At 38.2% G+C, this 27624-nt stretch overlaps 1 protein-coding gene across 2 annotated transcripts; it reads left to right on the top strand.

Annotated features, from left to right (window-relative positions):
• The first annotated feature begins 1964 nt into the window (after nt 1–1964).
• On the top strand, nt 1965–27032 carry ly75 (lymphocyte antigen 75). 2 transcript variants are annotated; one of them, XM_053316558.1, is made up of 35 exons: nt 1965–2253; nt 3584–3958; nt 6138–6302; nt 6622–6774; nt 9296–9415; nt 10247–10387; nt 11118–11315; nt 11526–11686; nt 11848–11955; nt 13075–13163; nt 13344–13513; nt 14612–14811; nt 15243–15385; nt 15997–16075; nt 16344–16415; nt 17040–17163; nt 17370–17405; nt 17589–17758; nt 18338–18405; nt 18533–18606; nt 18983–19116; nt 19346–19454; nt 19638–19798; nt 20056–20185; nt 20472–20689; nt 20773–20935; nt 21614–21778; nt 21899–22015; nt 22816–23001; nt 23102–23325; nt 23463–23670; nt 23818–23979; nt 24208–24324; nt 25014–25196; nt 25335–27032. In XM_053316558.1, the coding sequence occupies exons 1-35, from the start codon at nt 2148–2150 to the stop codon at nt 25508–25510; spliced, it is 5205 nt and encodes a 1734-aa protein (XP_053172533.1). In that variant the 5' UTR covers nt 1965–2147; the 3' UTR covers nt 25511–27032. The 2 variants fall into 2 exon arrangements, with proteins under 2 accessions (XP_053172533.1, XP_053172526.1); XM_053316551.1 differs by having other exon boundaries at nt 22810–23001.
• The last annotated feature ends 592 nt before the right edge of the window (nt 27033–27624 follow it).

The raw sequence follows: 27624 nt of genomic DNA, 5'->3' as shown, positions 1-27624 counted from the left end.
AAATGAGACAGTGTGTACACAAAGTGCTGCTATTGACAATTTCTCTGAGAGTTCCTGACAAGGGGATTAATAATTTATAACAGCTGTGTGTACAAATAAAACCATGTAAAAGCTGCAGTATGTAAAATTAAAAAGAGGAAAATGTCCTGCTTCATGTGGTAGAGACTGACACCCACTACAGTTGATGGAGAGAAAACCCAACATGAGGGAGTTTTCTTTCACAGAAACAATAGAGTGGGTGTGAAGTGGGCAGGTATACTTTAGAAAACTGGAACATGAAGAGAAGCAGCCAACGCAGGAAGAGGCTGAAAAGATGATATCTTGGCCTTCAAAATGAAAGTGTTGCATGGCATTTGCTGCACAGATGTATGTCCAATGGCACTTCTATCATTTTAAGGTTTCAGACAATTTAGTAGTAATTACATTACTTATAGTTTGTCAAAATTGTGACTTGAGTCAGAATTCAGAGATAGTATGTCAAACTATTACAGTCTAATGACATTTTCATAATTTTGAATTAATATAGTTTTTTGAAATAGCTCATCATTTTGACTTATTGTGTCTCTTTCTTTTAATCTACTATCATTTTGATTTAGTATATCATGCAGTATATTTTGACATAGTAAGTCATAACCTAATCATTATCTCATATGGCTGGAAGAAGTTTTCAGGTGATCTGTCCAGCCCTACGTCAAATTTCTATTTTGACTCAAGGATAACTCGGTAGATTCGAGTTGAGGTCACTGCGACCTCACAAAACACATTTTTGGCCATGACTCAAGAATTCATACACTCAAGAATTCATGACAAAGTTTCACAAAAATGTCCAATAGGATAAAATTGTGACATAATAACGTATTTATATCCAAAAGGTCAAAGGTCAGCTTCACTGTGACATTATCAAAACAAAAATGGCCAGGAGAGATATGTAATCCCTCCAGCGTTTTCTGGGTCTGCCCCAGGTTTTCCTAACAGTTGGACATACCCAGAGCATCTCCAGAAGTAGGCATCCAGAAGGCATCCTAACCAAGTGCCCAGCCCACCTCAGCTGGCCCATTTAATGTGAAGGAGCAGCAGCTCTACTCTGAGTTCCCCCTGGATGTACAAGCTCCTCACCCTATATCTAAGGCTGAGCCCACACACTCTGGAGGTAATTCTTTTCAGCCACTTGTATCCGGGATCTTCAGTCACTACCCAAAACTTAGACCATATGTGAGGGTTGGAACGTAGGCCAACTAGTAGTGGGGATGGACCTGGACAGTGTGGAGGCAGTGACAGAGAGGAGGATGAGAGGAAAGCTGGAAGCTATCATGGCCAATCCCTCTCATCCTCTCTTTGCCAAGCTGAGCCAGCTGAGGAGTATGTTCAGCCACAGACTCATCTAACCAAGTGCCATACCATCAGACTACAACATCACAGCTCCTAGTACTTCCTACTCCCATGCTGTACTTACTATGTAAATCAAAGAAACATTGCACCTTACTATAAAAATCCCAGGGACATTGCCCACATGTATATAGGCTAATCTCAGGAACTTGTGCATGTTGCACATTTATGTTTTGCAGATTTATTTACACAGAGATAGTTTACTGTCTATAGTTTATTATTTTGTTTTTAGATTATTTTAGATTGCTATGTTTATTTTTTCTAACACTATTTTTTGAAAGGGTGGCACATATGAAGAACATGTAGAAAGTAAAAAAAGGTTTAAAAAAATGATGTCAAAACTGCTTTATTTTAATTTAATAAAAAAAAACATAATATTTATAAATAATCAATAATAATAAATGAATATTTGTTTATTGTGATCGTGATTATTATAATGTATTCATGCCAATTCTCCAATTTTTATTATTCTTTGTACTTGGCGGAAAAAGGCTTCCGTACATTTGTTATTCGTCACCTTTTATTTTGTAAGTACAACCGGAAGTCCGTCATCTTCACCTGAGCTTGACAGAGTCGAAGCGGGACACAGTTGACAGTTGGGAGGACTGGGTTAAGGACTGGGTGAACTGGGTTAGCAGCTCAATATCTGATTACTTTCGCTTTGGATCTCAGCTATCGATCGACCTTTGTCCATTCACAGCTCAACACTCTGGTAAAAACAGATCCTGTATGAATCCGTCAAAAAACGCTCCGACGGGATCATGCTGAAAACATCCAAAGCGACACTTTGCCTTTGTTTGTTGTTTTTGTTGGAGACGACTGTTCTTCGGGGGAGTTGCTCACTGGCTAATAATGTTGCAACTTTAGGTAAGTAGCTACCCCACACACACACACACACACACACACACACACACGAATTATCTTACACTTTACCTTTACTCTCTTTTATGATTTCTGCCATTCAAAACCACTTTGGATAAGTTGGACAAACGCTGTAAACCTGCGCAGACGGATAAGTTACACAACCCTACACCTTTTAAAATTTAAATGGGCCAGTGATTTTGTTTTTTAACATTGTTTCATTTCCACCGTGAGTTTGATGCCCACACCATACCAAACCATGGCAGGGTCAAACAAACTGCATACTCATGCCTCCCGCCCCCCTCTAGCTCTCTGTGTGTCCATGTCCGTACACACAGCTCTCATGTAGTTACTCTACTCAGTATAAAATGAAAGTCTGAGGTGCTGCAATTCAATACAGAAAAGCTGTAACATGATATCGCTTTCTATTTTTGATATCGCGTATCTGTGCTTCATATTATGCTGCAAATAATAACTCATAACTCAAAAGACACACCTTACTGACCATGCCAAATAAAATACACAGGAGGCAGTAACCTTCCTTCACTAAGCATGTGATTAACAGGCTTTTTCACATCTAAATATTATATTATTTAAAGTTAGAGAATGCCTTTAGTCCCACTTCAGTTTCTGGCTATTTCACTGTCCATAAAATACTACATTAATCTTTTTATATATGTTTTATGCTACTATCCACAGTAGTAGCCAGGATTTTAAATACTGAGATCATGAGTACAAGTACACATGGTATTATTCATGTTTTATTTATTGAGTTAACTCAGTTGGTAACTTTATCTTTTGTTTCTTTCCAGTAAAGCACTTTGTGACTCATGTCTGTGAAAAGTGCTATATAAATAAATTATTTTCTTCTTCTTCTTCTTCTTAACTGGTCAACCACATTGTCTAATGTGTTTCCTCAAAGCGAAGATCACAGTGCTGTTTCAAAGCTTTCTTTATACTGCCACGAATACTTTATTTATAAATTGGTGTAAAAAGTAGTCTAATTTAAAAACACCAAATAAAAAAAATATATACCGGAATCAATCTATAAAATATACACCAAGTCTTCAGTTTTCAATTGTAGATCAGAAACTTCCCACTTCATTGCTAAAATCACCCAAAATTCCCCCTACAATGCTGATGACGTGCTCAGTAGCAGCTAAAGCTCTGCTGTGAGTAACATTTGATGAAGCATTAAATGACCTTTTTTGTTCAATTAAGGATTGATGTGATGTTATTTTGCCATCACTTAAATGAAATGGCTCTCGATGTCAGGTTGAAGTCATGAATTTGTTTTTAAACTGACTTGTTTTCTGTGTCTCCTCCATCATCACAGACGAGGACAAGTTCACCATCAAGCACTCAAGCACAGGGAAATGTCTGAGTGCAACGACGGCCTCGAACTTAAGTGTCTCGGACTGTGACCCAAAAAACAATTCCCAGTCATGGAAGTGGGGTTCAAGCCACCGACTCTTCCACGTGGGTACATCCCTCTGCTTGGCGTTGGATGTCCGCACCAAGGCCTTGTCCCTGGTGGACTGCGGCTCCAACACCTGGCTGTGGTGGCGCTGCCAGGACGGGACTGTTTACACTGTTTATCAGATGGGCCTGGTGGTCAACAACGAAGGCAAACTCACTGCCAAACGGGACCCTACTGATTCTTGGGTAAGAGGAGGTTACCAGGACAACATCTGCCACAAGCCATACCGAGGTGAGTGTGGGTTTTCTTTTATCTGAGACAGAGGCTGTTTACATAGACCTCAGGACTGCAGGAAAATGCTTCAAATAGTCCATTACAAAGGTCTGAATACTGAGTAATGTTTTAGTAAATTCTTATTCCACGAATAAAAGTAGTGTTAAATGCTTCCTGTTGAGAGTAAAAGAATGTCAAAGTCTACTTCCTTGAATTGAATGTGATGTAATAGATAAAAGTACAGGAGCGCTACTGGTGTTCCTCAAACCAGCCTGAAGAAGACACAACGTGCTGTGGTGTGTTTTTTAATAACTCTAGCCCACCGAGATAAAGGCCTTTTTGTTTTTCAAACCTGGACTAGGATTTTTATTTTTGGTGTTGTTTTTTTGTTTTGATCATAATTCTTCCGCGCTCCCTGAATGTGAAGTAACTCTAACCTTGTGATATGTTACACCCACCTTGTATAAACAGGTGTTGCTTCATCTTGCTTAAGTGTGTCACATGACCAAACAGGTTCTAGTACATTTTTTAACAGAGCCTGACTGAGTTATGATCATTCCTATCAATAATAACTTTGTTTATGCACTATGTTGTTTATGGTAACAACATGGTGTGTCCAATTCCAGTTTAATGGAAACCTACATTTCAAAGAACTAAAACTGTGTTGTCTGCATATTTGGGAAATTCCATCTTTTGTGCCTCATGACTGTGTCTATAATTGTATTCATGTTGACTTGACTCGACCTGACTTTCACTTTCACTTCGTGCTCAGGCCTACTCATTGCATTACTCTGATGTCGCACATCTAATGTCAAACCCCTACGCAGTTAAAATATGTGCCAGAGTGCAGAGTTCAGTTGGCTATTGAAATTATTTAAAAACTGATTAATATTTTTATGTCCTTAAACAGCACATTTTAAAAATGTATGTTTTAATATTTAGTGATCTGGATAGATCTGATCTTGATATTAGTTAGCATTATTTATAGCATTATCTGTTAAAGCAATTAGTGGTAAAATATGGAAGGTGATCCATGACATTAACATGTGGCTGGCTTTAAGTGTTAAACTAATTTTCACATATTTATTTGTATATATTTATAATATGAGTCTTGAACAGGGTTATTATAGTTAATGCAAACTAAGACTAAAACTAAAGCTAGCAATGCAAAAATAATTTAGTTAACTGAAATTAAAATAAAACTACAATTAAAAAAAAAAACTAAACTAAACTAAAACTAACTAAAACTAAACTGAATATACTTGGAGTACGACCTACTGATAGATGAGAGTAAATGTATAGTGATGAGGACTGTGGGATGCAACTAAAAGGGAAAATCCCACAAATTTTGAAAGTTCATCTTCGTAGTTAAAGAATGAAATTTAAAAAAAAAAAAATTAAACATGATAAACCATATTTGGTGTTACACATTCTTTCATCCTTTTCAGCTTCTACAAGTCAAGGCTTCCTCTTAATACCTGAAAAACTAAGACTAAGACTAAAACTACTTAATCACTTGTTGAACTAACTAAAACTAAACTGAAACAAAAAAGCAAACTGAAAAACTAAATAAATAAAAACTAAAGAAAATTTCAAAACTATAATAACCTTGGTCTTGAGTCATTTGTACTGTCAGCATAATTAAATAAGACCTGAGGAACATGAACAGAGAGGATCTAGAATTTCACGGGGATGCATTCAAGTTTTTCCGTAAATCTGCATTTCTCAGCTATTTTTAAATTGTGACTTGCAGCAGTCTAGAGAACGACAACTTTTTTCACTCAGTAACATTAAATATTATTTCGTTTGTGTTTCTTTCTGTTATTGAAATTCTCACAACTTAATGATTTGATTTTCTGTTTCGTTTCTCATTACCCTCACGCTCTTTCAGCACAAAATGTTTTTTCTTCTCTTTCATGTTCCTTTTACGTACCAACTCACAAGATCTGATGTAAATTAAGGATAAGCTCTGGAAACCTTTGTTCAGTTACATAGATGCTATGTTTTGTCATTAGAAAGTTAAAAAATGTTGAATAAATGCAACATTCAAGTTTTCATTGTTTCTACCAAGACACCAGATTTATCTTTTGTCAAATGAGGGTCCCAAAATTATTTTTCTCCCTAAAAATGACATGTATGCTGAAACCTTATATATATCTTTGACTTTGGTCTTTTCTCATCTCTCCCCTTCATGTAGTTGTTCACACCGCCAATGGAAACTCTGCCGGCAGTCCCTGTGAGTTCCCCTTCAAGTACAACAACACCTGGCATCACGGTTGCCTCCCAGATAAGAATTTAACCTGGTGTTCCACTTCCTCTGACTATGACCAAGACAGAAAAATGGGACACTGTCTAATACCTGGCAAGTTGTAGTATTTTTTTCATGATTTGAGTTTTCCCTGACATGATCCTGACTACGGAGACATTCAGCAACACATTTAAAACAATCTAATCTCCCGTTTCCGTTGCGTTCTTGAATGTTTTCCAGGATGCAATCATGATATCAATGACTTCAAATGCTTGGCAAGAGCTGAATGTGTGCAAGCTCTTCCATCTTTTTCTCTGTTTTTCTCTGTAATAAATCATGTTAGATTCCATCTGGTTAGATTACATTATCAAAACTGAATAGATAGACACACTCACTCTCACTAACACTGTCTCTCCCATTTCTGACTGTGCAGAGGAAGGTTGCCAGACCCTGTTCTCCAGATCGGAAGGGGATTCCTGCTATGAGTTTGTTCCCAATGCCGCAGTGACCTGGCAGGAAGCTTTGGATTCATGTCGTAGCCAGGGAGCTGATCTGCTCAGTGTGTCAGATCCCAATGAGCTTCAATGTAAGACTTGACTTACTACGACCTCTTTACCTTCTTCTTCTGCTCCTTCTTTCATCTGGTTTGTCGACTGATAGAAATGAAAAACATAAACTACTTAAAGTCATCAAATTCACGTTGGAATCAGCATCAACACAATCAAATGCTCTGATACAAGAAGAATGCTTCCTAACCCAGACTGTAATAACATTTGAAACTATAAGAAACTGCAATAATAATAACATTGGCAGAGAAATAATGACTTAAGACTAAGCTTATTCTAAGTATATCAACTGTCCGTGTCGCTCACAGCCCAGAAACAATATTTATCGTGTCTGAGAACCTTTTGAGGAAATGCTTTCATTTTGGTTTGATGGAAATCTATTTAAAGAAATGGAACAGAAACAGAATCATTTATTGTATCCATGTCAAAAAGAAAGCTTTCTGTTTGATAAGTTGCCTTTTTTTTAAAAAGGTCATTCAGAAACCAGACAGTTAAAATATGCAAAGCACAAATTATAAATAGCACCACATAATGACCTAATGATTAACTCTGTTTTTTGTTCATTTGTTACTGGGCTGTTTCCACTTCTTGTTTGTTAAGACAAAGAAAATACAAAAGTGAAGCTCAGATGAATGAAGTCAAGTGCTATCCAGTTGGTTCTGCGAAATACTGCACACTTCCTCACACATTTGTCTTTAATGGTTTAAGTGTGGTTGTTGGGAAACACCCTTATTTTTCCTACTTCCTCTACTTTTGTTCCTCTGTTTCTGCTTTTTTTTTTTTTTTTTACATTGTGCTCATCATGCTCTGGTTTTTATCATATGTTGTATCATTACTAGGGTTGCAAAATTCCGGGAATTTTCAAACTTGGAAACTTTCCATGGGAATTAACGGGAATTAATGGGAATTAACGGGAATTAACGGGAATAAACCAGGAATTTACTAAACTGAAGGTATGTTCTTATTAGGGAACTTAAATATAGTTGTGTAAAATAATATTTTAGCATAATCCTGACTAAAACAACCAGATATCATGCAGTACAGTTGAATATCTTTGCTATCAGATGCTCACATAGCATACTGTTTACTGCAGGGCTACTGAGACCACGCCCCCTACATGCACTGTGCATTCCTCCATCACATGCACAGATGATTTCTACACACTTTTGAGCCCAGAGCACACAACAACTTGAAGCCAGACTTTTGAGCCTGTGGTTTTGATGACATTATATGGTAATATATTTAGGGATATTTTTATGTGTAAGTGCTATATTTAGCCTTATGGTGGAAAAAATAAAACTGGTCAAAACCAAATAAACCACAATTTATACCGCAAATATCACTTTAACAGACAGGAGTGGAACTTTGATGTTACTAGTTATATCATTTGCACCAGTAAATAACAATAACTAATAGTTTTACAAACATCTTGTATATTTTGGATTTTATGAGTTGTATCTCCACCAGGATACATTGGACACATCCCCCTCAGGGATGTGTAGCTTCACAGACACATTGTTGTATTTTTTCAGAGTTGTGTGTGAAACCATTAAGAATAATAACATTTAGTTGTTTTTTTAATAGTAAATTATAAATAATTGTATAATTTAATATAACTTCAACAGCTCAGGGACATCAAGCGACATTGTTTGTGCACCTTTTTTTTATCGTTAATTTAAAATAATGTTTTTTAATGAAGGGGTGGACTTTTTTTATCCAATTAATCAATCAAATGATGATACCTTTCCACTTAATTACCCTCAGTTGCAATAAATTCCCATAAATTCCCATAAATTCCTATAATTCCCATAATTCCCATGGAAAGTTTCCAATTTGGAATATTTCCAAAATTCCCCAGCTTAACTTCCCATGGAAATTTACCGGAAACTTTCCGGAAATTTACCGGAAACTTTCCACCCCTTTGCAACCCTAATCATTACACCGGAAGAAATAGAGATCAGCTGAAAACAATTAAGGTTTATGTTCAAGCTCTAGTAAACAATGGGCATTTTTAACTTCATTGCCGAATGGACCTTAATATCTTTAGAAATACAACACTGTTTTGTTTAAATAAATTGAATATGATCTAAACCTGTTAGATCTTGAGGATAGCTCGCATCCAAATATACCTCATGCTTTTGTTTAGTGTTAATGTTGTTGCTGCTGTTGCTGTTGGAGAGCTCAGACTGCTTCTTTGTTGATGTCTTATGATAGAACACATTTGAACCACAGATGAGCTTGTGAACAGCCCACATCAAGGGTGACAAGCTCGACAAATTGGAACAGCAGCAGCAGCAGCAGCAGCAGCAGGTCCCGGGTTGTGTAGTAGCAGCACATGATTATTGACAGTTTCACATTTCAGTTGCGGCTTGAATGTTTACCCTGCTCTTCTCTTTCTGTCTCTCTCAGCCTGTTTACAGAATCCTTGTTGGATAATGTTTGTTTTTATTATGTTTTAGATACAAATGTTGTCTTCTGTTTCATACCCCCCCCCCCCCTTTTCCTCTTCTTAAAACTATGCAGTGCTGTTGCATGGAGCAGCTGTGGGCAGCCTTGGCAAAATGGCTGACAGGATGTGGATCGGCCTTCATCAGTTAGACACCTCTCAGGGCTGGCAGTGGTCAGATGGTTCCCCTCTCTCCATCCTGCGCTGGGAAGAAGGTGATGGTCATTATTCTTGTATCATTTCATAACATTTTTGTCTGTGTGCTGTGTTAGTTTTTAATTATTGCCCCATTTCTGAGAGTAATTAAAAATTAAAAAATTTAAAAAAAAGCTCCATGATAAATTTAGGTACATGACTTGTCAGTTGATGACTATAATTTGTTTTGAGGCATATAACCACATGTAGATCTTAAAAAAATTAGTGAGCGAAAGTGAAAAAAGAAAATACAGAGAGATATTTTTCATGCAACATATGCAGGTATCAGTTCTGCGTAAAAAAAAAGTAAACCAATTTCAGTTCTCTGGAGCACCTCCTCTTTCTAGCAGGCCAAACTTACATCTTGTTGTAATCTGCTGTTGTCGCTGCCCTGCTTTAAACTGAGACTTGGTGTCAGAAACAATGAGGCCAGTGTTGTAAAGAAGCTCATTGTGCCTGGTTATTGGACACAGTGTGGCATTGGAATTGTTATTGTTGCTGAATAACCCATTAATAGGACTGAATGGAGGCCTTCTGGTCGTTGTGATATATTTTTGCAGTTTCTTGTCTCAAAGGGAAAGTGTTGTTCTTACACTGCATTGTGACAGTCAAGGATACTGCAGCCATCTGGTCTCCTACTGATATGAGCTCTTTGCAGTTGCCATAATTTACAACATGCCAGTATTGCTACTAACAGCACCATGCTATGTTGCAACATAAAGGATTTATTTGACTTCCTATTTAACCACAGTTAGAAAGCTGAAACTAGAAAGTGGTAAATGCCACTCCTCTACTCTGCAGTCTCAGTCATTATGTGATTTTATTTTAATTTTTTCGCATGTGTTTGACAGGAATGCCATCCACCTCCATCATTATCGAGTCAGACTGTGGAGTTCTGAACTCCAGGCAGAACTATGAATCAGAGTCGTGCAACAAACGGTTGCCATACATCTGCAAAAAGAGTGCCAACGCCTCTAACACAGCAACCGCAGGTAGGTTAGTAGGTTAGCTGTGTGTGTGTGTGTGTGTGTGTGTGTGTGCGCGTGTGTGTGTGCGCGCGTGTGTGTGCTCGTGTGTGTGTGCGCTTGTGTGCGCGTGTGTGTGCGCGTGTGTTGGCCTGCGCATTTCCGCACTATATATATTAATTTCTGTGCAGTGGGGTCTATCACTTCACACGGTCAATGCATGAGACTTGAGAGCTCTGAATGAAGTTTTTATTATATTGTTTATTTAACAGGTACAAAGCACAATACATACAGTATATTGTACCTGATATAGTTAAAAGTTACTAAGTTAAAAAAGTTATTAAAGTTAAAATGCATTCAATAACTGTCAAAATATTTCACTCAAAGTCACAAATGTCAACCTTATAGTGGCAAGAATCAGTGATTCTCCAATGGGAGGGATTCATCTCCTGGAGACCATGAATGTCTGTATAAAATTTCATGGCAGTCCATTCAGCAGTTGCTAAGATATTTCAGTCTATACCAGTGGCGACGTAAGTGGTGAACTTCCTATGTACATAAGACATTTCAGGTTTGTCCATTCTTGAAGAGGGACCCCTTCTAGTTCCCTGTTAAAGGGACTCTCCTGGTTTAACTCAGTGGTCTGATGATAGAGGGTGTTAAACTGTTTACACATTGTAAAATCCCTCCAAGACAAATTTGTAATGTGGGTCTCTACAGATTAAATTGACTTGTCTATATCTCTCTCTCTTTGCAGAGTCTTTTGCATATAAAGAAACAGCGTGTGCAGATGGTTGGGTCCCTTGGAATGGTTGGTGTTACAAATTAGTGAACGACACACCGCTAAACTTTGTAGAAGCCCAGATGCACTGTAACAACACAGAGGGAGGAGGCTTTCTGGCCAGCTTCCACTCCATTGACACCAAGGAGATGCTCAGCACTAATTTCCATGCAGGTAAATCTCTCATATTCTAGTTTCGTATATTATTTTACTCCACAAGAAGCCATTTTTCTTTGAACATGTGAAATATCAGCTTATGCAAATTGAACTATTTGCACTCAACTGGTTTATTTTGTCACTAAATCAGGTGGACACAAGGATTCTCTCACACTTGTTTTGACTACATGAGTTTGACATGATCATATGTGTGTTTTGGTCTGTCAGAGGGCGAGCTTTTGGATATGTGGATTGGTCTGCTCGGTACTGGCGTAAACCAAACTGTCTTCAGGTGGATCGACCAGGCCAACATGACCTTCACTTACTGGGGCCCAAACCAACCAATCCAGCCTACCCTGGATACTAGCTGTGTCTTCTACTCTAAAGAGGTGTGTGTGTGTGTGTGTGTGTGTGTGTGTGTGTGTGTGTGTGTGTGTGTGTGTGTGTGTGTGTGTGTGTGTGTGTGTGTGTGTTTTTGTCCTTTTGTGATCGTTTGTAAAAGTTTGTTTATGTAAGATCTGCAAAATCAATCTGTGTCCATTCTCCACAGTCTCATGGTTGGCGAGTTGGGAACTGCACTGAGAAGATACCTTTTATGTGTCAGAAGAAAGGACAAGTGAATGAATCGGCGGTACAGACCAGATGCCTCTTTGAGGAAGTGAGTATTTTTTACATGACCATTTTCCCAGGAAAGCCTTTTGTGGTAAATGTGGTTAAAAATGGACAGTCTCAGCTCATCGTGTCATGTTTAGGTCCAGACTGAAAGACTGCATGTATATCATACACTTTAAAGAGAGATCATGCACCTTTCTAGGTTTTTTTTTTTTTTTATCGTGGGTTCTATTGGAATATCTTTCCAAGACAGTTCAAAAAATCATGTATTTATCGTCTACTGGCCCTTTATGCAGCCCCTATGTTCAGCCTCTATCTGAAACAGGCTGTTTGTATTTAAGGTCCTCCTCCACTGGAGTCCACTCTGTTCTGATTGGTTAGCTCCCTGAAGCTTTCCCCAGCCAGATTTTCGTTAGCTCCAGAGGCTACATAAACAAACAGGAGTAGGCTTTCACTTCATCTTCTTTTACTCCTACTTTTTCCTGAAATGTATCCATGCATGTTCAAGCAAAATTGGATCCAAAATATTTAAGTGGACCTTAGCGAGGTTTGTGAGCATGTACGAACCATTTGTGGAGATGTCTTCACCCAGGAGAAGTAGAGGAAACACTGCAAACGTTAAGAGCAGGTTTTGGACTTTCAGGTAGCATTTTTTACAAAAGGTTTGCATCTTTGACTATGATTAAGATCTGACATAATCATATTAAAATAACAGAAAATCACAATGAGCATCTTATGTCCCTTTTTATTCTTAAGTTATTTGTTTTTCCTCAAATCAGCTTTTGGTCAGATGTAATCTTTAATGTATTCACATCCAGGTTTGGAAGTTGTGTCTGTCCTCAAAGGACACACGTGAACGTCATAGCAATAATAAAGTATCAAGCCATAATGAAAAAGAATGGATTATCCATCAAAGTGTGTATTTCACAGATACGTGCTGTCAAGATCAGATGACGGTTTGTTTGCTTTATGATCAAAAAGAGGCTAAAGGCAGCTCTGCAGCTGTATAGTTGACTCTGATGAAGACAGAAACATGAATACAGGCTGTTTGCACTACAGTCCCATCGCTGAGGACTTGATTTGAATCAGCATGGAAGTGACAAATTTGGACCATGTTTACTTGTGAATTGAATGTAGCTGAAGTGTTACTGCTGTCAATCCTCAGGGCTGGCGAAGACACGGCAACTCGTGTTACAAAGTGAACACCACACAAGTTTCCTACAAAGATCGCTGCAACATGACAATAAGAAACAGGTAGGATCATCACTCATCAGTTGTACATGTGAATACTTTCTGGTATCATGTCAAAATTATACTTTGTAAAACTGATAACTCTCTCAATGTATATACTTCTATACTAATAGAATCTCAGCTGTCTTCTCCATGCTTAGGAGCGGCAGGAAATGGTTGCTCATATTTTATTGATCTTTCCAGGTTTGAACAGGCCTTCATCAGCAGGCTGCTTGGGGAGCACATTAGCACGGAAACTCAGTACTTCTGGATCGGGCTGCAGGATATTAAGAACACAGGGGAGTACCAGTGGCTGAGCCAGGATGGACAACAGGGTGTGGTTACATACACCAACTGGGGCTGGTTAGAACCAGGTAAGTGAGAACCATATTTTTTAAAAACCTTTATTTAACCAGGAAGTCACATTAAGATTAAAACCTCTTTTTCAAGCGAGACCTGGCCAAGACAGGGTCAGTTGACTGCACACATGCAACAAGACAACAACAACAACAACAGAATAGCAAAATATAAAGTGCGAAATACAAATCAGGACTGGCCCAAACATCAAGAAATCAATAATCAATCAAATAATAATCAAATCAATCAATCAAGAAAAACAAACAAACAACAGATTACAGTAGTTACATGAACCTTAATATTAATAATATTTTATACTTTGTACTGAGTAACAAGACTTTCCTCTTAATGGTCATGTAAAAAACAGTCATAAAACTGTCATTAAAACTCTACGTTAAATACAATATGGACCATACAACTAAAACCTTAATAAAATATATTGTTTGTTGTTTCCTCTTTGTGTATATTCAAAACAGCATGGCAGTCCAACAATGACATAAATCATAGAAAACATGACGTACTAGTTCATCACAAGCGTCTGAAGATAAAAAGAAAATTAATTTGTTTTAATTTAGAGCCACCCTCATAAAGGGTTAACAAAATGTGTGGTTAAGCCCAGAGGACCTTTTATTGCATGTCATACACCTCTGTGTCCACAAGTTTCCTCTCTCTGCTGAAACAGTCTTTAATAAATACTTTTACTGAGTGCAAATAATTGCAAATGTTATTTTTATCATTGAACATGTTTGGAATGCAAATACAAGTTTCATACCATTTTTGGTCAAGATTGGGTCAAATGTGTTGAAGAAAACGGTCCAAAAAATATAAAACAATTCTGTTGGTACTACTGAGTCATTATCACTGACCTCTGTGTCCTCCGTGTGTGTCGACAGCATCAAAATGTATGTGAGCCTTCCAGCAGTGATCCAAATCAGAAACAGATTGCCCACTGCTAAACATTATACCACAGACAGGACTGCAACCTGCTTTCACTAAAAACCATTTCAATAAATGTTTATTATACTGTACCTTTAACTTATATAGATAATAACAAAAACTGTCTTAGCAATACCACACAGTGCATTTGATATTGTACATCTGAATGTGTATTTCAGATCAGGATGGAGGCTGTGCTGCGATGTCCACAGCAAAACCCCTCGGCAAGTGGGAGGTGAAGAACTGTACCATATTTAAGGCCGGCACTATTTGTAGGACAGACCTCAGTCCACCTCCACCTCCAGAACCAGAGATAGACCTCAACGCACCCTGTCCGAAGGGATGGTTGTCCAAACCAGATGACAGATACTGCTACAAGGTTTGTGTGTGTGTGCGTGTGCGTGACCTGATGTCTGTTGTCATGTACAAATTATTTATTCCACCGTTAGCAACTGTAGTCATTTGGTGGAGGTGATAGTCATTGTGAAAGAAGTGAATTAATCCTGGTGCACAAAAGTAATATTTAGTAAAAGAGTGAAGCAAAAATATATTAACCTCATTCCAAAATCATCTTATTCTTATTATTATTGTTATTATTTGAGTATTTGAGTATAAATCTACTTCCACATTCGATTATGATCATTGCCAGTTTTCCATTGTTGTCTGTTTATACCCACTGATTGTAAAAAAAAAACATGATCTGACAGCTTTGTTTGGCTTTTCTTTCTCGAGTCTTTTTTTTTTTTTTGTTATTGTTTTTTACTGGAACAGTTTTAGTCTCTATTGTGAACTGTTTTTCCACTGTGACAGGTGTTTCATGAGGAGAGGCTCAGCAGGAAACGCTCGTGGGAGGAAGCTGAGAGGTTTTGTCAGGCTCTAGGAGGCAATCTGCCCAGCTTCAACAATGTTAGTGAGATGTCAGCCCTGCACAGCATTATGAGAGACTCTATCAGGTAAACACACACATACAAATATACTGTATCTATTGCTATTTGAAGCATTATTAGCTCTTTTTTTGTTGGGAGTGTGGTGATGATCTTTCCCTCTCAGATTGGCACTATCTATCAGTAATGTACTACTAAAACTATTAAACATAAAGGTGTGTCTTCTTCATAGGAGCATAGTTCAACCTCCTCTCAGTGCTCATATAAAAATTCAGCCCTCTACTCGAACATTCAAATAAACACATACAATCTCAAGTCTCACATTTCGCTCTTGTTTGGGGTGGGTGGAGCTAAGAGGTATAGCGGGTCATCCTCTAATCAGAAGATCAGTGGTTCGATCCCCGGCTTTGGCAAGATATTGAACCCCAAATAGCTCCTGAATGCTGTGCCATCAGTGTATGAATGTGTGTGTCAGTGCTCTTTGAGTGGTCGGAAGACTAGAAAGGCACTATATAAGGTCGGTCCATTTACCATTTAGGGGAAGTTCAGTATCAGGCAGAGAACACATTATAAAGTATAAAGCACTTTTTTGTGTTATCACCTTTTCTTTTTTTTTTGGTTGAGATGAAGTCATCATAAGATCATGGATGACAGTGGTTTGCCATGTTGTCTTTTTGCAGTGATGATCGACACTTCTGGGTCGGTCTGAACAGACGAAGCCCAGCAGATCGCTCCTGGCAGTGGAGCGATGGTCGCCCTGTGAGTAAAATCTTTATTTCATTCCACACTGTAACACATTGTGAAAAGACATGTGATCATTTAGATTGTTTGAAGAAATGATAAAAGTGATAATGATCAAATAACTTCTTAAAATGCATTAAATATGTCAAAGTGCATCAAAAACAAGAAGAACGACACCTGATTTATTATGATATATGTAACTGGCTGTATGTCATAGTACTTGAAGGTTAGTAAACTACATTTATTTCTGAGTATAAAATCTGTTTATTTTGTGACTCTGCAATAGGTATCTTTGGATGTTTTACATGATGATTTCCATGAGGATGACGCTTACAGTCGGGACTGCGCTGCATTTAAGGTAAGCAACTAAATGTAGACTTTAAAGATTTGTCCTAGTTGTATTATCCATTTCCATTTCCAGATATGGCATTTATATTCTCTTATCTTTGTTTAAACACGTAGTTCAACATTTATTTCATTGTAGTGTTGAGAGATCTGTTTATCCACAATGTACAGCATGATCTGTGAATCAAGGCCATTTGTTCAGCTGTTTGTGGGATTCATGAGAAGAGCCACAGCTGAAATCCGCCCCCAATGACTCCTACATTCTACATGCTAGCTTGAAACGAAATCTTAAAGAAAAGATAGCATGAATGATCACAACTTTTCAGAACGCTTGTTTCTCTTCTCTCATATTACAAGGACGCTGTCACTTACCATGAATCAAAACTGATATTTTCTCAGAAGTGTTTCTCTTTCTTTCTCCATTTAATCAGTGCTTTTTTATCTTGCCACTCAGACGCTGAACTTTGCTGTCCTTTCAGGCGTCTCAGTTGGTGATAGCGTTGTCAGAAAGACTCCATCTTGTCTTCAGCTATCACTGAGCAGCTAGAAGCAAGATAACTGTTGATGAAAATGGCTTTCTTGCATACTTTCCTTGTGATAATGTTTGTGCAAAATACTCTCTGCCCTCATTATTTAGACAATGAAGAGTTCCTTCAAACACTTGTTAGTGTTTCTGCTCCATGACATGCCTCCCACACCTTTCTTCGCCACGCCGTTTCACTGTGACGCCAGGCTTGAATGGGTCTGCCAAATACAGCGTGGTAAGATTACACATTAGAGTACCTCTGTTTGGTGGGTGTGCACACAAAGCAATGGTTGCTTTTAGATTGTGAACTTACTTACAGGGATTTGTACTGTTGGCCCCACATAAATCTCTCTGATAAATCTAGTTTGCTTATTTTTGAAGTTTTAAAAAGAAGAGATTTCTCCACCTGATTTCACTACATCTTTGTTTGTGTTTCTACAGGAAAGACACCAAAGAACCCAGCCTGGTACAACCCTGGTAATGACCAAATGTTTCCAGAGTCTTTGTTGAATATTTTAAGATGTGTCAGGGACCAGAATTAATTTCTTTCAACATGTTATGCAGAAAGTTTCCAATTCTGTATGTCAGTTGGTGAGGTATGATATATCTGTCAGCGACTAAACTATGTCATGATTCAGAGCCGTTTGTTGTGCTTTCCAGATGGGCACCATGAGTCATCTATCTTCGTAGATGGAGCAGAGTTTTGGTTTGTGATGGAGCCTAAGCTGACTTTCGAGGAGGCAGAGCTCTTTTGCAGTGCAAATGACAGCAAATTGGCTGCACCACAAGGCTCCACTGCTGCCAGACAGATCCACCAGTACCTAACGAAAGTAAGTGAGCGTGTCATGTTCCCTTTCTCCTAAGGATGAATTAAGATAGAATAAATATACTTCATATACTACATAAACTATACGTCAGCTTTGGGTTGGAAACTACAAATTTATAACAAAACATCTGGATTACATGAAAAGTGTGAAAGATGTTGGTGTTAACCTGGCCAGAAGGGTCAATCAATAGATGTTATCAAGTTGCATTCTGACAAATGTAGGATCCAATGTTTTGGAGACTTGAGCCATACTAGGAACTAAAATTCATGATATCTCAACCTCGGCAGCATCAATTTGTCAATCCATCTTCTGTGAGTCATCCAACTTAGTGAAAGTGCAATAAAATAGTGATAAACAAATATATACATATAGTTCTCCCAATCACTGAACATTAAAGGATTTTTATGTTATCATACTGTACATATTTTACAGTTTGTATTCTTTAAGTCCAGTTTTTTAGGTTGCATATTGTTCCTGTAATTACTGTCTAGCCATTATTTTTTATTTTATTTTGTAAAGGTAATAAAGTTTATTATATAATTATTTCACTTTGTGGTACTGAAGTTTGCATGTTTTGAACAGATTTCAAGTTCTATAAGGCAAAGCTGGTGGATCGACTTGAGAGAGCCATGGCGAGTTTTCCCGATGACGTAAGGGAGCACATACACACACTTTATATCTTTATACAAACACAATCAATCAGATATTTATGACTTATTGCTGCATACATTTGGTAAAATGTGATGTTGAGGTTGACTGAAATAATGTATGTTTCAGGTACATGCAGGCACACTTATATGATTCTTTCTTGGGCAGATGCACCTCAATCAATCCTGATAACCCCTTTCCAAGTGAGTGAAAACCATCCTTATGTTTCTGTACAGCTAAGTAAGGATATTTTTATTTGCTTATATTGTTTTGGCTTAATTACTGTCATTCCATTTCAAATGGCCCAGAAAAAACTTCTAACTCAGTAAAGGAAACCCATCTTTGTGACTAAGAAGCTGACTTTGGCTGTGTTTATAAGACTAATGACGTCAGTGGAGATCTAGATCTAGTACAGAGCCATTTTTTTTTGTCTTCTTAGCCAACATGAATATTTTAATCAGTATCACAGCAGTTATATCCAGATTTTCTGGTAAAATTAGCAAAAACTTACTTTAATCTTGGGAGCATAAAAGGGTGTTTTACTAATGCACACATTTGCTCTCATATGTTTAAATACAGCATATCGGAGTTGCAGAACCCCATTGCCCTTTGTGTGTGAAAGGCACAACATTACGTCAGTGGAGAAAAAACCTCTGGAACCTCAGCCTGGAGGACTGCCATGTGGAAATAACTCTCTGGCCTTCAGAAATAAGGTCTGATCCTTTGAACATTGAATCTACATATTAGACAGTGTGTGACACTTCAACCTCTGTTGTTATGGTCTTATTCTTGAAACTGTTGGATTATATACTTTTATTCTAACTCCTTGATGTCATAAAACATTTACATACAGCATATATAACATAGGACATGAGAGACATAAAGGTCCTATTACTGTTATAGATCAATAAATACTCTTTGCTCATGTGACTATGATTTCAGTGCTACACATTGATGCCAAGCATGAAGCCTATGACATTCAAGTCTGCCAATGAGGAATGCCAGTCAGTGAGAGGAACCCTGGTCACCATATCAGATCAGGTTGAGCAAGGTGAGGATTGCTACTGAACAAAACAAGCATAGCTAACATGCTTTAATTGACTCAGAGGATGCTGACTTCCTGGTTTTCTTATCTTTACTGAACCTCTCATTTGTGCCAGTCACATTGTTCTTCAGAGTCAAAATTCACGCTTCATACAAAAAATATAAATTGTTGTACTGTGTGTATGTTCAGACTTCATCACCAGCCTGCTGCCACGCATGAAAGACATGGGAAGGATATGGATTGGTATGAAAATCCACAATTCCAAACCTGAATGGGTGGACCAGACCGAAGTCACCTACTTCAATTTTCATTCCCTGCTTCACGGCATGCAGAGGGCTATAAAAGTCAATGTAAGTCTCCCTTACCTTCATATCTGTATTAATGCAAATCTCAGGGCATGTGGGTGTAAAAGCAAGTGGGTTGTACTTTATCATGTGTGATCTTTATCCAGCCACAAAATGCAGATATATGTAACATACTCTTTACTGTTCGCATTGGCCAGTAGTGGCTCACAACAAAAAAAATATCAGTCACAAAAAATGCATCGCCACATTTGGATTCATGTTATTTATTTTTTTTAAATTGTATCTTGTCTCTTTCTTGATAGACATTAGATCCAGAGAGCTTGGATATGTGTGTGTTTTTAATGAATAACCCCAACTCTGCCATGATGGGTACCTGGGACTATGCTTCCTGTGCGCAGTATCAACATGTGGCCATTTGCCAACATTATGCAGGTAAATGACCTCTTCTAATGCTTAAAGGTAGGCTTGGCTTAAACTTCTTTTTGGGTGCCCTGTTAGCCAAGGTGGCAACCATTCACTGCATTGCCTACTGTTTAAATCAGTTCTCCCCTAATTTCCTGTTAACTCTCTACTGTAATATCTGTTATAAAAGTTCCCAAATACTTTTAAAAAATGGGGGAAAAATGTCTGCAACCAAGGTACTGCAGCAACGTTGACAGGTCTCTGGCACAGTTTACATGATTAGGCATTCTTTAAATACATTGCTGACTCATTTCAGATAAAGTAGAGGGGCCGGAAACCCTCCAAGAGACTACAAAAGTCGATAACAACACCATCCTGCTTGTCAAAAACCTCACCTGGTTTGAGGCCTTAGAGCACTGCCGAAGTAAAGACATGGACCTGGCGAGCGTGGCTGATGCCCACATGCAATCCACCTTCAGTGTGAGGGTGAGCCGTGCAGGCATACCCATGTGGATTGGCTTCTTCAGCGAAGACGTGAGTGTTCCAAAAAAGGGTTTCCTTTATTTTTTAATCCACTATTTCTATCATTTTACACAAGCTGTTGTCATTGTGTTTAGGATGGGATCCACTACCGCTGGACAGACCACAGTCACACCCTATTCAGTCGCTGGTCTTCTGATGTCACCATTGGCCGCTGTGTTTACCTCGACATTGATGGCTTCTGGAAAGCCACAGAGTGTGAAGAGACGCTAGGAGGTGCTATCTGTCGCAAACCAGAGAGTAAGTAGGGATATGGGATATAGATCAATAGAAATCACTGTTGTCGTTCCTCATATATAAATCTTAAATCTTAGTTCCAACAGGTATATATATCACATTATTGTAGAGGAGAAGTACTTCATAAATTCTCTGAGGATGTTGAAATATTGTACTGTTTTTAAATTTTCAACCCTGATGACAAGGCTTTCATGTTAAGAGGATGTGGAGTGAGTTATAGAGGAAACTTGAAATCTTAATCCTTTCTAAGCTATTCATGTTAACTTTACTGTTGTTCATTTTTCAGACAATTTTACTGTACTTTACTACTTTTCAATTCGATAATTATAGTTATTACCTTGGGTAAATGGTAGATGGACTGTACTTACATAGCACTTTTCTAGTCTTATCAACCACTCAAAGCGTTCTACAATACATGCCAGTCCATTCACACACATTCATACATTCATGAGCTGCTCATCAGGAGGGACACAGTGCTTCTAATTCAAAGCGCCCCGCAATGTTTCTCTGCTCAGTCATTCACACACTCGCATGCTGTTGATGGCGCGGCCATCCTGACAAATTTTGGTCTCAGTATTTTGCCCACCTCGAAGACCTCTTCCTTTTCTGTTGGCATGCGTCAATACTCAAAGTTTTCCTCGCTTGCAAATACTTACAGCAATGTAAACTTGTGTATTGCAGAAGAGAGCATCCCCACACCAGATGATGTTGCAGTGAAGTGCCCCCATAAGATTAACGGTCCCAACTGGATCCCCTTCAAGAAGAACTGCTACGCCTTCCAGCTGGTCTCCTCCAGATGGGACCAGGATGACAAAGGACAGATTAATGAGACCTGCAAAGTCCTCCGTAAGAACTTAAAAACATCAGGGACATCTTTTTTATGTCCCCAATATTTGCTTATGCTCTCTGAAACACATTCATGTTTTTAGCCAAATGCTTGATAGTAAGGATGTGTTTGTGTTTCAGATCCAGATGCAGTCATCTTAACTATCCGAAATGACGAGGAGAACAACTTTATCAAGGAACAACTCATACCATTTCAAAACCTGGTCCAGTTTGTATGGCTGGGGCTGTTCAAAGATAGTAAGCGCTGGTGTTTCACTGCTTTTCCTACATCTAATCATTTTGTGATTTTATTAGATTCGTCAGTCTATTTATAGCAAATACATTTACCCAAAAGACAAACATATGAGGGCATTCTTTTGCTATTTTTGTCCCCTGGATTGTGGCCTTATTTCTGACATCTATATATATATGTGGTCATTGCACAGCTCAGTTGTTGTATTGATATCTGATATTGATCCAATTCCAGAAATTGTTTCTCTTTTTTACATTATTACTAATTTCTTTGACGGCAGAAAGTCTTAAACAGGTTCTTTTAACAAGTTTAAAAAATCCCACACACTGTAAACACTTTATATCTGGCAACTCTGCCCTCACACCTCCATCAGGAAAAATGTATGAACAAAGAGCTCATTGACTTTAATTTGCATGATGCTAGGAGATCAGTTGGTTTCTTACAGGCTATATTTGCATATACAGTATATGGTGGTGTTTCTTTATACATTTTACCTGCTGACGGTCAAAATGTTCTAAATGAAGTGTGCAGGATTGATTTTTTTGTTTTGTTTTTTTAAATATATCTAAAATCTGTACAACTAAATTTGTGGACCTGTTTGGGGAAAATGTCTTAATAAACATTTTCAGAGTTGATGTAGTGCAAGATAACTTATACTAAATTTAATTAAACTGTTGTAGAAGGTTTACAAAAAGGTATACAAAAGTTAATATCATTTTGTAGCAGCCGTTCATGTTGACTGTGTGTGTGTCTGTGTATTTAGATAATTATTACCAGTGTTAATAGTAACTTTGTTCAGCTATAGATAACCAGATGAAGTGGTATGATGGTACAAATGTCCAATACTCCAACTGGACAAGCGGCAGACCAGATGTAGACGGGCCCTTCTATGCTGGTCTCAGTCTTCAAGGCAACTGGCTTCTCATCAAAAACAAATTCTTATTCCAAGAGTTCAAACAAAGAGCAATTGTAACCTGCAAACTAGACCAAGGTTGGTGCATCACACTCGTATCTTAATTCTTATTCCTACGACACCTATATTATGATAGTTACTGAATATATTTAATGCTTTTGAATCCTCCTCTCCCAAGAATCAAAACTTGAGTACCAGAAGTCAACCAAGGATTTTCAGAAATTCCACAGCCTAACCTACGAGATTGTGACCCAACCATTGTCTTGGTACGAGGCTCTGGAGAAGTGCGGCCAGCGTGGAGGCCATCTGGCAAGTGTCCATAACAGCGAGCAAAATGAACGAGTGCAGGCCATTGCTAAAACAGATGGTTTCCCACTCTGGATTGGCCTATCGGATCAGGATGTAAGAATTTTTCTTAACCAAAACCAGACAGATTTTTTTAATGTTCATCTCTCTTGCCTGATAACTCTTGACTGGCTCATAATTTTAACTTCTCTCTCTCTTCTCTCTCTCTCTCTCTTCTCTCTCTCTCTCTGCAGGTTAGGGCCTCAGCCTATGAATGGTCTGATGGAACTAAATTTGACTTCAAAGCCGCCATCTCTAACTCACAGGAGGACTCCAGCTCAGACGATCCAGAGGCTGTCTGTGTTTTTGTAAACCCGAGTGGAGCCTGGGTGCGGACCAGCTGCCACACGGTGGTGGATGGAGCCATCTGCTATACCACCACTATCAACGACGCTTCCCAGAGTAAGACACTGTTGTGTTTTATGCATAGAACCACACAGGCTGTTTTCACTCCTCTTTAATCATGTAAAAGGAAAGTGGTTGAAATTTGTCCATATTGAGCAAATATTCAGCTACTGTCTGATCTCTGTGTTTGTTGTTGTTAATCAGGAGCCAAACTTAAAGCAGTTCCAGAAGCCAATCACTGCCCTCAGACCAATGGTACATCCAAGTGGGTGCAATATAAAGATCAGTGCTACGCCTTCGACATGAGCTTTTACAACTACACCGTCTACAACCAGAATCAGGCCAAGAACATCTGCAAGATCATGGGTGAGTTCATCTATGTGTGTGGTCTGTCATAGCCAACGTTCGGGGACAAATTTCAGATTTAGGACCAGTTAATTCATCTTTGCCAGTTGTTCTTCAACACCAAAAGTGACTATGGCCTGATGTCTTGTGTGTGTGTGTGTTTGTGGGGGGGTGGAGGGGACAACAGGGTTATACTCAGTATTTATCTGAAGCAATTTGAGTCCACCAATTTTTTTCTTGTGCTGACAGGTGCTGACCTGCTGACAATAAAAACCAAAGAGGAAAACGACTTTGTATCCAAGTACATAAATGACGACCCTCTCATCACCAGTCGAGCATGGCTCAGCGTGAACCTCGATAATCAAGGTAAACAACAACAATAATTGACTGATAAAATATATACAACATTTGAGTCAGATAAACTCAGTACCACATTTCCTCAAGTAAAAGATGGAAGTCAATTAAAAGACGAGTCTCTGATAATGGCCGTGGGTGTGGTTGACATGAATAAATCCAAGTCTTCCCCAAAAAGAGGGTTCTGGTGCCTGTTACATAATGTGCATACCAGCATAATGTATATTTCCACCACTTTAATTCAATAAATTCAACAAGATAATCATACAATTTCAACACTATGTTGTTCTGGATTGTTCTAAATGATTACGCAATACCTCAGCCAGCTGTAGTTTGTAGTAACATGCAAGTGCCACAAGATGACCGTAACTACATTTGAAGTGTTGAGTTGTTATTTGAGGCATAATAAACAAAAACTTAACAGAGCAAATGGAAGCAGCTCAGAAAACAAGGAGGCTTCGTACTCGAAATATGAGCAAATATACTTATCAAACAGATATTTCAAAATAAAGGCCTCTCTCTAATATAAGGCTACTTCCAATAAAGGCCTGGTACCCTCTGCAGTTAAGGTAAATAAAGTCCCCGACCTCTATTTGAGGAAATACGTATAAAAATCATACAGAAGCAAAGTATTGGTGGTATTTGTTTTTTGTGTTTCCACCTCCGTCTCCCCTGCTCAAAATCTTCTTGTTCTTTCTCAGGTAAACCTGTAACCTGGCAGGATGGCTCAGCTCTGTCTTACTCTAACTGGAAGTCGGATGGAGCGGTTACCAGTACGCTGTCGGAGTCCCGCTGTGCCGTCATGATGTCAGAAGACGAGGGAAAGTGGAATTTTGTGAGCTGCAAGGCAAGCCGCAGTCGTGTCATCTGCAAAACCAAAGCGAGTGAGTATTTGTCGTGGCCAATCACACTCACTCACAACTACACACACACACACACACACACACACACGTCAAATCTGTGATGACGTCCTATTTCTCCTGCTGAACTGACTAACTGAACTTTTGTCCCCCCTCCCCCAGAGTCTGCAGGGTCTCCCGTGGCGCTGGTCTTCTTCATCATCATCGTCATAGCTCTCGTTTCAACCATCGGCTTTATCGTCTATAAGAAGAAAAGACACCACTTCACCTCCACCGTCCGCTACAAGAGGACCTACGATGAATCGGACAACACCAGTATTATAACAGACGCCGACTGAGCTTGATCTGAGTCGTCAGCTTCAGGGAGTATTGATTATTGATGTGCCTGCCTCGTGTGCATTTTAGTAGCTATAGCAAGAGCGGATGCAGCCTTCCCTTTTTCAAAAATAATTTATTATGTTCAAACTGCAAACTTTCTAGAGTGGCGTGTTAAAACTGTAAATATTATAAGAGAATTGTGTTTAACTGCCAATTCAGTGTCTTAATTTGGATTCTTTTAGATTTTGTTTATTTACCCGTTATACTTAATGGAAATCACTGGGGTTTATTCTCTCCGATTGATGTGAGTTGGGCGTTACGTTTGATCTGTGTTTTGTTTTTTTAGATTATAAAAAGATTTTGAGTTGATTTTAAAGGAAGTATGCAACCCACCAAAACCTGTCTTACACTCACGTTCAGCCTTAATAGGTTAAAAAGCACTGGTGAGTGTTTGAGGGACTCCAAACTATCAGAGACAACGTGCGTAGTTGTTGTTTTATACTGTATATAGGCTACCATTAATTTAATCTGATTTCCGTTTTTTATTTTTTTTCCACCTGGTGAGCATTTATCATTATACAAATAAACGTTTAAATGCTCAGTCCACCTGAAAAATACAATAAAACCTATTTTATTTAACTTGAGTGTTAAATATTCAGAGTTTTCTCACAAATTTGCAAAGACTGTAAACAAGATGGAGAATTAGCCTCTATTAAAGTACAACTCATAAATGTGTGCATGCAAAAACGAAGAAACTGAGGTCTGCAGGTCTTTGAGTTTCATCCAGGATAGTCTTTGAGACTTTTGACTGTTATTAACATCTTTAAACCTCAGCAAATCTCATTAAAATTATCTGGATTGAAACTTTCCGATCTGGATACTAGGACTTTATATAAGTAGAGGAATTTGCCATCGATGAAAATCTCCCAGACTGTGCCTTTTTTTTTACCATTGCTATTTAAGAAGAAATGGAAGTTTTCAAGCCACTGGATAGGGGAACTTTCTTTTCATGTTGACATATTAATAACCTGCTGATCTATCGTGACGACAGAGAAAAAGTCAGAGGGTACAATTTCTAGTCCTGCTGATTAGTTTTCCAAGTATAGGACACTGTCTTAGCATCAAGATGAATCAGACGCATTTGTATAATTTGTTCATGTAGATCTGATTTTACTATGCACTTAACTACTGAGCAAAAAAAAAAGCACTTTAATAAGTCTCGGAGCGATAGTTCTTGTTATGTTTAAGCACAATGAGGTTTCATATTGCACTGGTGTTTGCTGTAAATGCTTTGTAAATATGTGATGTTTGTTTTTATAATGGAGAATGAACCAAAGAGTCGAAATGTTGAATGTCGAAAGCCTTTCTTTTCATTTTTTTCGAGCTGCCCGAGTATGGCTTGTTAACCCACTTATATCAAGTTGTAAACCAAACTATTGTGTGTTTTTGTTTTTTTTATTAATAACTTTCAAACTATGCCTAAGTAGATCTATCAGGTCAAATCAGGTACACTATCACTCCAATAAAACTTCCTCTCTTCAAGTACGTGTCTGTTGTCATTTTTATTTTGCTTTTATTTAAAGGTTGAATTAAAGACACAGAAAACAGATGGTGTGACAAGGTCTGTAGTGAGAAAAGTACCATTAACATTGTGATTACATGCCTCAACCTTAAGGCTACTAGGGTTCCCCATTTATCCGTTTTAAGCTTGCTTTTTGTCATTTACTTTAACTTAGAAGTACATTACAGAATACAAAAGTACATATTATAAACTATAATTACTAATCTATTTTCATTAGGTCTACTAAGCCAGCAAAGCCCACAAACAATCCCACCTTGTTGTTGTGAAGTATTTTAAAAGGGAAATCCACACTAAAAAGAGTGCACGCTGCTTTAGTAAATATTCAACAGCAGAGCTCTACTCAAAGCTGTAAATCAGTATTAAAGTTCAACTGAGGATCTTGTCAAAGTTGACATTGAATCTGTGACATCCATGTGTTCATGCTTTGAGATAAACATCCTAACTGTTTTATATAAACACTTTGGTTTCCTGTTGTCACTGTCACAAGGTCAAATCACTAGTTCCTGTCATAGTTTTTCCATCATTCACTTTTTACTTTCCATTTTAGGGTAG

The sequence above is a fragment of the Scomber japonicus genome, chromosome 1, assembly GCF_027409825.1.
Source record: "Scomber japonicus isolate fScoJap1 chromosome 1, fScoJap1.pri, whole genome shotgun sequence".
In the NCBI taxonomy this organism is placed as follows: Eukaryota; Metazoa; Chordata; class Actinopteri; order Scombriformes; family Scombridae; genus Scomber; species Scomber japonicus.
Note: the sequence above shows the minus strand (reverse complement) of the source record. Positions and strands in the feature narration are given on the sequence as shown.